The 13,766-nt window shown below is 49.4% G+C and overlaps 3 protein-coding genes across 3 annotated transcripts; all 3 read right to left on the bottom strand.

Moving 5' to 3' along the window:
- Positions 1-341: 341 nt before the first annotated feature.
- On the bottom strand, positions 342-1,652 carry AA0111_g8678 (hypothetical protein; the record flags this gene model as incomplete). The annotated part of the gene is made up of 2 exons (XM_028655151.1): positions 342-1,445; positions 1,506-1,652. 2 exons carry the CDS (start codon positions 1,650-1,652, stop codon positions 342-344), a joined length of 1,251 nt encoding a protein of 416 aa, XP_028503824.1.
- A 958-nt stretch (positions 1,653-2,610) lies between these two features.
- AA0111_g8677 (hypothetical protein) lies at positions 2,611-4,460 on the bottom strand (the record flags this gene model as incomplete). Its single annotated transcript, XM_028655150.1, has 3 exons — positions 2,611-2,666; positions 2,717-4,145; positions 4,197-4,460. 3 exons carry the CDS (start codon positions 4,458-4,460, stop codon positions 2,611-2,613), a joined length of 1,749 nt encoding a protein of 582 aa, XP_028503825.1.
- An 845-nt stretch (positions 4,461-5,305) lies between these two features.
- AA0111_g8676 (hypothetical protein) lies at positions 5,306-8,820 on the bottom strand (the record flags this gene model as incomplete). The annotated part of the gene is made up of 4 exons (XM_028655149.1): positions 5,306-6,808; positions 6,859-6,959; positions 7,014-8,438; positions 8,496-8,820. 4 exons carry the CDS (start codon positions 8,818-8,820, stop codon positions 5,306-5,308), a joined length of 3,354 nt encoding a protein of 1,117 aa, XP_028503715.1.
- Positions 8,821-13,766: the final 4,946 nt, after the last annotated feature.

The raw sequence follows: 13,766 nt of genomic DNA, 5'->3' as shown, positions 1-13,766 counted from the left end.
ATAGCGTTATCCAACCGATCATCGAAAGAAAAGACAATGTACGTTTTAAGAAGCTCAAGCGTACAATTGACTTCTGCATGTTACAATATGCGTCCAATCCTGATGAGCAAACGATCGCAAAGTGGCGACGCCCACTCTGTGGTAGCCAATATCGTTAGCGTGATGTCTCATCATCAAAATAACGGATACATGTACCATATGGCGATTGAGGATTTTGAGAAGCTTTTCGTACCTAGCAATTGGCGGCATCTGAACGGCTCAACGGAACTCGGTGATAGCGTTCACACGAAGGACTTGCTTGTACAACCTAGAACAGAATATCTTTTGCTACCTTCAGCCACTTAGTCTCTACGATAGATGCCTGCTATCCAACAAGCTCTCAAAAGCGCGAGACCCCACGCCATCCCAATGCTGTCCCAGACAACATTCAGCTTACTGCCCATGACCTCCTTCCACCCAATCGCAACTTCAATCATGGCGATATCAGCACTTTCAGCGAGCATCAACATCTCGACATCAAAGATCCAACCTTCAGAGTGCATGTACGGGACAATGTACGGCAACGCCGGTCGCGAGAACAGCTTGAAGCCGCACTGTGTGTCCTTGATGCGCGCAGTAGCCGGAGGTGTCATGATCCGCAGGAGGATGTGGAACGAGTGCATGAGAAAGTTGCGGAGCTTGGAGCGCTGGACAACGGCTTCACTACCGACAAGGTGAGCTCGTGAACCGATGGCGACACCACGTCCATGCTTGTCCTCTATGCTTTGGCAGCCATCGACAAGCGCTCCGAGGTCAGAGAAGCGACTTGCGCCGTCTGCGTCCGCGAAGACGATGTACTGGCCTCGAACGTGTCGCATGCCATGTGTGACAGCTCCACCTTTGCCTCTGTTCTCTTCAAGTGTAATGACGCGGATGCTGCCGTGTGGAATGTGTGTGGAATGTGGTGCCTTTGCGTCACCGTTTTTCGACCATGGCCCTGGCTTTGACTTTGGATGCTGGCTGAGTTGATGCTCCTTCGCAAACTCCAGCGCTTTGTCAACGGTGCCATCGGTACTGCCATCACTCACAATGAGGATCTCCCATCCTTTCTGGCTCTTCTCACCCTTCGCACCAGCATGCGCATCGCCATATTGACTCTCCAGATAGTCAACGGCCTCTTCCAACATGCCCTCCAGACGCTCTTCCTCGTTGTATGCAGGTACCACGACGCTCATGAACAGCTCTGGTTCCTCAATAGGCATCTGGGGTGGTATGACAACCTTGCTTCCTGGCTCTTTCGCTGCTTCTCTCTTCGCTGCCTCCTTCTCTGCCGCCCATTTATCCAGCCAACACGGAAGTTCCTTTGGATGGCTTCTTGCGCCGTCGGGTAGAATTGTCGTGTATTGTTTCTCGGAGCGTCGTGGCAGTCGTGGAGTGGGTGCTAGGAGATTCAATGCTATGTAGAGCTATCACAAGTAGTCGCATTAGTCGCGTGCATCACTTCAGATGCGCGTATGAATTCATACCCAGAAGCCCATTGCACATAGCAGAAAGCCCAAGCCTACGAGAAGGACCCATGTTGGGGGCATTTCAATAGCGCGCTTTGGGTGCGACTCGAAGCCATAACCAGCACCCAATCTCTGGGTATCGAAGGCGCGGTTCTCTTTCGACATGGCGATTGCGGGGCCCTAGAGAGGGCTGTCCAGTGATGATGCTACCGGAATGCTGTTGACATTGAGTTGGGGTCGCGACCGCTGAGACCCAAGCTTGAAGCGGCTCAGAGGAAACGCGACAGATGAAGAGTGAAAGTAGTAATGGTTGCGCGACAGCCAATTGGCATGGAAAGATGCAACGTGGAAGCTGACGTACCTGACGGCCCGAGGGTCGTTAGTCAGCCCCGCTATAGCGCCGGTAAGCTACCAGCTGTCCCAAACCTACCTGGGTAACAAACCAGCAAATACAAGCTATGCACACGGTATGGGCTACAGTAAAGAAATCGAGGTCGGCATCAAACATCATCAGGTTCGGCATCCGTGCGATACACTCAAGGATGAAACATCAGCACTCTATAAGAGCTCCAATCTCGAAGATGTGCCATCAGAAATGGGCATCTCGATGTACGAACTAAGAGTGTGCTATCCGAACTGATACGACTGTAGATGTTCGCCGGACTTGGATTCTAGGAGCGCGAGTGTTGGGACACGAAAGACATCAAGCAGCGACAACGATCGCAACGTCGTTGTACACAGGGTGATGGAGGCACGGGCAATTAGAGGCTGCTGCAAGGCAGACAACGATCGTGAGAGTGATGATATCTTGTTCACAGCCCACAGTCCACAGCTTGCAGATAGCTCTATACATTCCTGAACAGCAGCATGTAAGCAAACACTATGCGAGGAAGTCTATAATGAAGGGCCAATAGCTTGATCATTATAGGAAAATATGTTGGGCCACCGCGTCTACCATAAGTATACAGGCTTTCAAGATAACAATAGGTAATCCATTTCAAAATGCCTTCCCAAACGCCCCCGCTGTTTACACTGATATATACGATGAAAAAGAACATGGCGTCCGAAAGATCTAAGGTACCGAGATGATTGCGATTGAAGCGCCAGCATGGAGGGAAGCAAGCTATGCTTCTTGTCCATCCGCCCGCGCAGCGCGTTTGTCATCTTCGTCGATATATACTGTGTTGTATGAGCGTCAACCATGCAATGGGGATGTGTTTGCAACTTACCATGTGGACGAATAAACCAACTGCACACAAACGCGGCTCCAAAGGTTGCCGCAAGACACACAAAGACAGTTTGGCGGTATGTCCCAACAGTCGCGCTATAGATGCCGTTGAAGATAGTTGGACCTACCACACGCGCAACGGCGTGAAGTAGACCCGTTGCACCTAGCAATTGACCGACTTGATCCTGTGGTACGTGTTTCGTCAACGCAGCGCCAAGCGTGGGTGAACCGATACCACCAACAGCAGCGATAGCTCCAGAGAGCGCGAACAGTTCGCCTTTGCGGGCAAGGGCATAGCCAATGAAACCAGCCATGTCGAAGAAGATAGCGGCTCGAATGACAGAGAGATCGAACAGATCAGAGCCCGAGCTGCGCAGACGCGCCGCGCCATTCTTACCGCGGAAGATGCGCGTTAGGATAGGCAAGATGACAAGAAGAGCGAACACACGGGAGCTATTCACAATGGTGGTAAAACGACCAGACTCTAGTTCATGCCAGTCGAACTGCCGGCGAGTGTAGACCAACACAACACTCATCGCACCCATTGCGACACCAAACATGATAGTATCTGTGGCGGCTAACAAGAGGAGATTCCAACGCACAGCAGATGATGTTCCAGGGCCGGTTGGCCAGAGGATCTTTAAAGGACCAAAGAGGTTGATGGAGCGTAATTGGTTAATGAAATCTCCAGCAGGACCTTGTCGTTCAAGCTCTTCCCTACGCTTCTCACGCGCAGCTTCCTGGCGTGCTTTGCTGAGGGATTCGGGAACAAGGAATGTGAGGAACGCGATGAAGATCAAGTGAGCACCGAGAGCCATGTAGAAGATGAGCAAGACAGCTTCAGTCTTGCCAACGTACTTCTGGCGCGCATTGATGATGTATCCAGCCAGTGCAGGCCCAATGGCGATACCACCGAACAGACAAGCGTGAAAGTATGAAAAGGCAACGTTCCGTTTCTGTGGTGCGACGCAGTCAGATGCGTAGGAGTGCGCGCATGCCATGCCGACGATGAAGGATCCGGATATGCCTTCCAAGCAGTAGCCGACAAGAATCCAGTTGACGTGTACAGTCTCGGGAAACTTGGCAGCCAGTATGGTGAGCACCTCACCGAAAAGCGCACCACAGGTGTTGGCAATCATGAATTTCTTCCTTCCATATCGGTCTGAGAGCGCACCAATCTTTGGACTTATGATAGCAGAGAGTATACCGGAGCACAAGCTGGCGTATAGAAGGAAGAGCGATGAGCGAGAGGAAACGGCGTCGTTTTGGCATCGATCTTGCCCCGGGTCCATGGGAGAGGATATTGGATCGGTCTCCAGAGTAGCATAGTAATCTTCGCACACCAAATCCATAATCAGGTTGATTTTGGGTACTATAATACCACCGAAGGCTATGGTGAACAGTAGGAAGGGCGGCAATAGCCAAAATATCTGTGACCGTCAGCCAGTGATTTCTGAGTGCAGGCGATTCGTTGCGCGTACCGAGGGCCGCTTCCACCAGGGAAGACCTCGAAAGTCGGCATCTCCTGCCCATTCTTCTTCTTCTTCGTTGTCATTTCCATCGCCATTCGCACCCCCATTGTTGTGCCTCGAAGAACCCAGCAGCGGCGCGTCTTCGTTATCGCTGTCGGGTCCTGAAGATCTTGCCCCTAACTTGTTCGCCTTCTTGAGATTCCTGACGCGCGCTCTAAACTCCTGCTCCACCTCGATATCCTCAACAAAGGCGGCGTCTGTCGTGGAAGCCATCTCGAATCGCTTGTGTTCTCCAACTCTTGTCGCGTCATGTGTTTTTGCTGTCGAAGGTGGGGATCCGGGGTATCGTGGGGCGCTGTTTGATTCACGAGCGTGTGCGCATTGCTGTAACTCGACTACGTCTCCAGTCAGTCTTCCCCTCATTAGGTGACACGGTGATGGGCGAAGAAACGTCGCGCCTCGCTAGTTGCAAGCTAATGACGGCGATTGTAATCATCTTCGGCATCGGGTACAAGTGCGAATTCAGCTTACCAAGAATAGAACGCCTCAAAGCCGCCAACAATCGCGACGGTCAGCAGTAAGAAGGAGCGGAGAAGGTAGTCAAGGTCGTGTTTCAACACTTTGTCCGCGACATTACGTCCGCTAGCGCTCCTCCACAAAAGGGCTGACAGGGCGAGACTTTTGCAGATTCGTCGTAGATACAGGATCATGACGTTGCGATACTTGATTATCAGATCCCACGCGATCGGCATTTCGGGCGCGTTAGTCCTCCGTGGGCACTAGTGCATATACGTCCGAGTGCCATGGACCAATGTCTTGCTTGCTTTGGAATGTGGCTTTCGCAGTCGTTCTTTCCCCTGGCGAGACATGTTGAAGAGAGCCATGTCCTCTGCATTTATCTTATCATCATCGACTGATGCACAGACAGTAGCGCTTCGAACACGCTGGACGAACCTGGAGATATGGAAGAGACACGTGACCTCCTAGCTAGTCTCCTAATGTTCGAGCATCTGTATTTCATCAATAACCAGACCATATGTTTGATGCTTCCGTAGGTCACATTCACCGAGAGATACGAGAAGCACATTGAGACAAACATCTACCATGTTTTCTTCTTATTACTGACTTAGGCTATTTCTCCAAAGCTCAATTACACCCTGTAGATCTTTCAGCCGTGCAGGCCTGACAAGGTAATTATCAACACCGGACTCGTATGCTGCATTACGATCTTTCCCACTCACAAGCCCAGTTAGTGCGCATATGTACGTCCTATCACGCTTCAATCGTGCTTCCATCTCACGAATCTCCCTCGCTACATCGAAGCCCGAGACCTCTGGCATCGAGAGATCGAGGAAGATAAGATCAAAAGGTTGCGCAGCTTCACCGTTATTCGGTTCCATGGCGCTTTTGAATGCATCAATGGCTTCCTGACCACCACCTACAGACGTTGCAGGCTTTTTGCTACATTTGCGTGCATACATGGTAAGCACCTTGAGATTAACAGCGTTGTCGTCGACAAGCAATAGTTTCGGCTCCGCTGCGAGTGCTTTCAATGGCGTAGTCAACTTCGGCTGTTCTACTTGCACTGTCTGTAATTGTATGTTCTGTTCTGGTGGCCGTGCTTCGATGGGCTCTCTCGATGCTTGTACCTCTGGAGTTCTGGACTGGGTGGCTGCTGGCATTGACTGTGGATGCACAGCGCTTTCTCCGCCGTCTGATTTCGGGTTTTCTTCGAGCACTAAATCTGACAGTGATGATATCGGTAGGTCGTCGGATGTGTCGTTTGTTTCCACATTCGACTGATTGAGGTTTCCTCCGCCCAGTGGCTTTTGACGTCCCGTAGTTACTGATGTAGCGTCGGAATGGCGGCGAAGCTCGGGAGATGAGACTATATCAGGGAACAAGTGCGCCAGCGCACCTTGAAGTTTTGAAATAGTCACTGGGCCAGTAATGGCTGCGATCTTTTCAGAAGGCGTTGTGTGCGGGCTGAGCGCGGTTTGCATATCTGGATAAAGCAAGATACGCTCAGCGTCGCTGTACGTGCCACCGTAGGTCAGTTCTGCGCTCTCTTCGTCTTCTTTCAAAGCGATAAGCAGCCGCGACTGCGAATTCATGCTTGCAATCTCCCAAGGAATGACCGTGATACGAAACCACCGTCTTAGACCTTGCGTAAGCGAATCTAGTAGTAATCCAAGTCGCCGTTGGTCTCTCACTCCATCGCCCGTCTCCCACCGTCTTGGAGTGAAAAGACTGATCACTAGCTGAGGCAACTCAGCAGTACTAGATTGAGTGTCGATGTACTCTGCTGCACTATCCAGTGGGCGGTGCAGCAATTGAGTCGATGGGAGCCTAACGGTGAAGGTAGAACCTTGCTTCTTGCTCGACTCGATCTGTACATCACCATCAAACATAGTGACCGTCTGCTTGACTATAGAAAGTCCGAGACCAGTACCCTCGGTGACAGGATTCTCTTGAGAAAATGGATCAAAAATCGAATGGCGAATAAAGTCCGAAGCTATGCCCTGCCCAGCGTCCGTGCAAGAAACACTAATGGCATCATCCGTGATGTTCAATGAAACTCGAACACAGTTTGTCGACTCACCAAACTTCAAGGCATTGTTCTTTTCAGTGTTAGTATGGTTTATATAGACATGTTTGTTGAGTAACTTACCATAAAGTTAGTTAAGATTACGCGAAAGCTACCGACAGCCTTCAGGCGGCAGGACCATGTGGCATTCGTATCGAACACTATAATCGGAGGATGTATCGCAACTGTCGAACATGAGCTTGAGCCAGTCTTTTAGTACGGACTACCAGTGCACTAACCCATGGAGGGCTCAGATTGAACAGCCTCTTTGAGACGTAACCTTTGCGACTCACTATGTATGATATCTTCGCAAATATTAATAGCCCCTACAGTGTCACTCTCCCTCGGGGAAGCTGCCGGCTTGTGTTGTACAAGGCTTGATGGATGAACGAGTCCTTCGCTTGGGACATTGGATCCGGTGTGTTCTAGATTATATGATCCAGAACTTATGTTGCTGAAATAGAGAACACGCTCTATGGTATCAAGTAGTGATAGGCCACTGTATCTCGCAGTCTCTAATAAGTCGTGTTGGTGTGCATTGTGCGGTATATCAGCTAGAAGCTCAAGGCTTGATAGCATGCCATGTAGTGGTGTCCTCATCTCGTGAGATATTGACCCGAGGAAGTCTGATTTGATCTTGTCCATAGCTTGTGCTTCTAGACGCCGCACTTGCGTCATGATGGTCGTGCAAAACGCAGATATAGACGCAAGATCCGTCGAGCCGAGGTATACCCTAGACTGAGTGTTGGCAAATCCCAATACTGCACCGGTGGTCCGTTCATGGAAGGTGTCCCAGAGCGGCATCAGAACGATCTGTACTGCACCTGGAAAAGACCTCGACAACTCCGTTGTTATCGTTGGATCATCAACTAGAGCAATGTCACTTGCACTTGTAGCAGCAACAATCTTGCTTTTCTCGTCGAGCACCTGGAAGACAGCCCCCTGAGGAAATAATTCGAGTAGTCGGCTAGTCAATGTATGGCTTAGGCTCTGAGGCTTATGAGCTCTGGGTCCTAGATGCTCTGCTAATATACTAGAGCCATTCCAGGCGGGATTTCTGTTGACGAAGTTACCCGAGGGTCCTGGTTCTTGAATCCGAACTCCATCAAACTCGAAAGCATCGTAAAGCAGCGTCGCTGATAGCTGATATAATCGTAGAGCGGGATCGTTGTACAGGTTCGAGACCAGAGAATGCTGCTCGTCACGACTCTCTGGCAAAGGCTGCTCCTGCGCAGACTCAGCCGCCAGTCCTGCAGAGGAACCCATCCTCAGTAACGAAGCCACACCTTGGTTGAACTTGAGCAATCTTTTGCCTTCCAGCGCCTCTACTGCTTGTTCCAAGTGCCGTATAATATGTGATGCTGTTTCAAACAAGTATGAACGATGAGTCTCTGACAAGCCTTCCTTCGACGGCGTGGAACTGAATATGAATACCGTACCGATATTTGGTCCATCATAAGGATTGAGGGGAACACCCACGTAGTGTCTGAATTTGGCGATGTCGCCCCTTACAAAAGGCAGGTCTTTGGTTCTCTCCGACGCGGCCATGTCGAGCTCTTCATAAATGGCCAAGTTGCCGGGCTGATTCTGGCGTGTGATGGTCCGCTCACACAAACCTCCATGATGGGTCACCGATTCGCATCCATACCATTTCGTTGAATCTTCTATATAAGTTAGATTCTCTGCTAGTGTAGTTCTAGCATGGTATCCAATTCACTTACCCAGTGTGGCTTTGGCATCATTCGCATTATCCCGACTGGCCCCCGAGATGAAGTATTGAGTATGGTCGTCTAGCAAGCTGACCATTGCCAAATCGGCACCCGTTTGATGGATAATGCAACGCAGCATAGCAGCGAGCGCGCCATCCGGTTCATTTCTGATATAACGTCCCTGCCGCTCTGGAAGCGTGCCTGTGAGGCCAGCTTCCGAGCCGCGTACGTATTTGACGACAGATGGCAACACCTGGCAGAAGCGTCTTACTTCCCATACTCGGGTGCGGTCGGTAATGGTTGCTCGTTGTTGCTCACTAAGCTGTGATAACGGCATGGCTTGCGATGGCTGTCGGTGAAATCCTCCGCGCGAGCTGGCTGGTTGGTGCACGGAGAACCCCGCAGACAAGCGGGGACGATTGTTCTGGTGCCTCGCGCGCGGAGTAACTGAGTGACCCCGAAGTCTTTCCACATTAGAGGGTCCGATACGAAAACCACGGTCGCGCAAAGCATGCGCGTGCCATATATGGTCGACCATGCAAGCGCGTTTATTATGCAGGACTCGAGCCGATGTTCGCCTCAATTTGTGTTGCTTCAAGGTGATGTCATAACAGGTGTTCCACTATTCCCACAATGTTGATACGCTGATCTTTACAAGCTTCTCCACTCTCTGAGTCGGAAAAGTTCGCGAAGTATCGTCATTGTCATCGTCTTCTCTTCGCAGATATCAGTTGCAGTATTCAGACTTGAGATGACGTGTCGTATCGTGTCGTATCGTGTCGTAACACAGGACCACAGCAGGTCTTCCTCGGACGAACATTCCATGACTTCATGTTGAGGCGCGTAGCAATGGGTTGGGTAACGGCTACCAGCGCGAAACTAAAACCTCGTTTACTCGCATCAGTCAGTCGTTCAGCCTTGTCCAACTCGATATACGAGCTATTGCTTCGCCTATCTAGCACTAGGAAATTGGAAAACACACTCTAAATCGCCAAGTATGACATACGGTTTGGGGTTTGTTTACGATGTAGAGAGCTTCCCCTTCGGAGATAGATTGTGGAGGATGTGCGACTAATCTCCACAATCAAGTTGCGCCGTCAGCCGTCAATGATCGCATCGCACAAACGACTTATTTCTAACTTTTTGAAGACTGGCATGCTTACTTCTTTCTGCCTCAATACGATGACCCCATGACTACCATTCAAATCCGGTCAGCTGTTAAGAAGTAGTCGTTGCCATATAGCATTTCCTCAATACGACGCAACAACACAGCCACCCAATTCGTCATCAGGTCAAAGAACTTGACCGCGGTCATATCCAAGTATGTGGTATACTAACAAAGGCTCGTGCAAACATATGCGCCCCTTACCAGGACGTTGCCTACGGGCGAAAGGCCACGATACTAGGGCTACATGGTAAGTCATTGTGGCGCGTAGTATTTCGCCAGACGACGCGACCCAACCATCTTCTTGCAAGTAACAGAGTGATGCCAGTCCCTTTTTGGCTCAAATTCGGTTCACGTTGGGTTACTTTCTCTTTTTCACTTGTGCATACTTGGTCCGTGAGGATATCGATGTGATCTGTCTAAAGAAACTATTTCCATCGCTAAAAGCGAAATCCATCCTCTCAGATGTGTTTACAGAAGCGTCTGACAGCCCGCTTGTCCTGGGTATGGACTAAATAGCGTTGATACAGCTGTGAGTGGTTGCGAAATGTTATAGACCATCTTGTGTGGGATGGTCAGCTTCTTGTATAGAACCGGGTAGAGCGATCTCGTTAGATCTGGGCCAATTATGACAGCGCAACTTAGGTCTAATCTCCCCGGACGATTGTAAGATGAAACATAAGTTATGTCGTTCGACTGCGACTTATCGTCCGTGGACTCAAGCGAGATGGACAGGGGCCAGTTTCACATGCTCTGGCCTTTGTCTTCTCTATTCGACCTTTTCGTAGACAGTCAACAGTCCGGTGAGTGCATACCATGATCCCAAGTTGATTCAGGAGATAGAACCATCTTTCTACATATGGACTTGTTTTTGTTCCAAGTCATATAGTCTCTGTCGGTTCTTAGCGTATAGCTTCCAGTCAGCATAGAGCTACCCTTTTGTGAACTCAGAACGAAGAAGCGAAGGAAAAGGTCAGGAGAGGTGCGAGAAATCTGCCTCTTGCGCACATAGTTTCTCAGTGTTCAAACCGGTGAGTCGTCTACAGGGTGTTACCCTGAGGTCGAAACTGTTGCCTTGTAAAACCTGGACATGTTATTTCCACAAGTGGTCAAGGGCTCGTAAGGCATGTAAAAAAGCTTTCACATGTCGTAATTCAAGTCTGCTGTTGAAATCATCTTGCGTTTTCCGCTTTCTGCGCAATTGGCCGCAAACTAAAACTGTTATGTTTCAGAACATGTAACTAGCGCTTCAAGTGCCAGTCAGGATGTCCGGATGACAGTTTGCGGCTGAACAGTTGCCATCGGTCAGATTATACGTATGGGACTGTTTCCCGATCTCGCTTGTAGTTGAAATTCTTGGACGGATAGTTGAATAGTGCGCAAGAATGCGAACAACGGAGATGAGGAGCGGCAGAGTGATCATTGGTTGACCTAGGAGAGGTCAACGTGCACTTGCATGAAGGACTCGCCAGCCCTACGACAAGTGCCCTGCCACTTTCGGCCCCCAACTCGCGATCTCGCTTAATGGTTCCTGAGCACTGAAATTGCGTAATCGCTCCATTCACAGCCTTGTTGCCTTAGAAAGCCCCTCACTTGTCGAACCCTTGCCTGGACATCAAGGACATCACACGATTGCGTTCGTGATACTATTAAGCCCCCAAGCGCATGTAACATAAAGTGCCAAAGACATGTATCAGACGTGTCGATGAACACCCTTTCCCTGATTGATTTATGAACAGTATTCCCTTTTTCAGCGTCTGCCGTGCATCCTCTTGCCAACAGCCTGTTTTTATGTGGTATGTGTACCGATCTGATAAAAGCAACTACGTTATACAACCTTCAAGATCGCTCTCCAGACTCGCGCATGGCATTCGCCCGTAGATAGTTTTAGTGCTTAGCTTTCCAATTGATGACCTGTCCACGTGCTCGCACATCGGGGTGGACATGCAGTAGAGCCTTGTTGATTTGCTAAAATGACGATGATCCTGTTTGGGGCCTAACATGCTTCCGGAATCAGCAAATAAATATGCTGGAACTCAACGGCAAGGCTTTCCAAAAGCAAACAACAATATATTCGGTGATCGTATCGTTATCTCGATCAATATGTCAGCCTTCAGTAGTCGATGGGAGTGTGCATCGCTGTCTAGCAGAAAAGGCAGATAGACCGGAAGTTAATCTGCGCGTGATATACGACGGTCGGTAGGAAGTGTCACAGTATCCCTTCGCAGGATGAACCAGTCTGTGACTGTCCCACTGAATCCTACTTGGTAATTCAGAACCGAGATACCGGACTACTGCAATAAGCTTGCAAATAACCTAGTGGTTGCAAATGAACTACGTGTGCAACCTATTCGGCACTTAGAGTCATGCATGTCGCTTGCCTGCACGTGTAAGCACGTATCACTTTGACCCAAAATTCGGTCAGCCTCCTCGAGCTTGCCCTGACGAAGCACCACTCGACATAACTCCCTGCATTAAGGACGAATCATTGGACGTCCTCGTACATTGAGATCAAACAGCTATTGGTCATGGATGTCGTTCCGATAAGTGAAGAAGCCCTGAGCACACAAAGTACCGCTTTCGGCGGAAGGGCAATCGTGCAACCCCACTCGTAGTGTTGTACAACACTACCTATTTGATGTGTGCTCTCGGGACATTGGGATGTGCTGCCGCAGCCCGGGCTTGCAGATTCGAGCAGTTGTACTTTCTCATTGAGCCAATGATTACATACAGAACCCTAATCTTCATGACATGACAGAGACTATTGTGCATGTAGTCTACATTATACAATCATACTTACGATATCTTTTCTTCCAACAGCTGTGGAACCATTTTATATATTTTCACATCTGCATCAGCCTGATAAGCTTTGAGGTATGGCAATCAAGTCTTGAGAATGATCAGCACACAAGAGCTTCCGAGGTTGCGTTTAATCCGAGAGATGATGGTATCCCTCATCATGTAAAATTGGTTCCCTGATGTGGTTTCCGAGCGCAGCAGTATAAGCTGTTTCGAGATATGCAAGCCCGATCATGGCAAAGATGAACCTTCGGGATGACGGAGGCGACGTAACACTCACGAACGGTCTGCAGGCTGGCGTTTCTCTAAACACGGAAGACATGCCACGTTTCCACTACATCTTCGAACTCGCGCCAAGTCTTGCATCACAAGCCTCACTTTTGGGCAAGACAACGTTTCAGCATACGAGCTACGTGATGCCATGCTACCGCCACAATCATTTTTGACAAGATAAGCTCCGGTTGACTGGTATCAATTGCGAAGGGTACCCGACAAATGATCGATTTGCTACTTTAGGGATCGCCCACAAGCGGAAGCAAATACAAGTTTGAGACTCGAACTGAGTATTGCTGATATTCGTCGGGTAAGCGAAGACACAAGACAGAGAATGCAACATAAGAAAACTTGACCTATTGCTCATTGAACTTTTTGAACTTTAAGCACTGGCTATCAATCACCTTTGTTTCACTATTGCGGTACACATAAGTGAATCTGGGCCTGACTTGGGCCTGACTCGGGCCTGACCATTCTCGTTAGGCTGGTCCAACTTCGGTAGTGGCATCGGTTCATCTCGATGAGTGACAGTATATCCAGACATCAATTTCGCATGATTTTTCCAGTAAGTAGTGCTTAAGTATTCTCTGTAAGCAATCAAACGTATAACACAACTTTCCTTTATCATCTTGTGGCTAAAAATCCTGACACTGCAAAGTACCTTTCGCTTTTATGTAACATATCTCAAGCATACAGATATAGCCGTATAATTCTTGTCTCGAGCAATGTGAGTTGAAGGTTCCTTCTTGGAATCACGTTCCATCTGTCGTCTTTCACCGGTTGAATGTAAGGCAGCAAGAACGCACGAGCATAGGCCCGAATGGCTGACTCGCCGACCTCGAATCTCCCAGCTGGTTTCTCGAATTTTCACCATGTTGCGTATAGCAGATGGAGCATTAATGGTCCATTGATGTTGGAACACCCTGCCTCATAGCACCAACACACAGTCCGCTATCTGAGCGCTAGCAGTGCCATGTGCAAGATTGACACCTGTCAATCCAGCAGCAGATAGTACGAGAATCTGCGTTTGAGCAATCGCATGGTCG

This window comes from Alternaria arborescens (assembly GCF_004154835.1).
Source record: "Alternaria arborescens strain FERA 675 chromosome Unknown contig_22, whole genome shotgun sequence".
Classification (NCBI taxonomy): Eukaryota; Fungi; Ascomycota; class Dothideomycetes; order Pleosporales; family Pleosporaceae; genus Alternaria; species Alternaria arborescens.
Note: the sequence above shows the minus strand (reverse complement) of the source record. Positions and strands in the feature narration are given on the sequence as shown.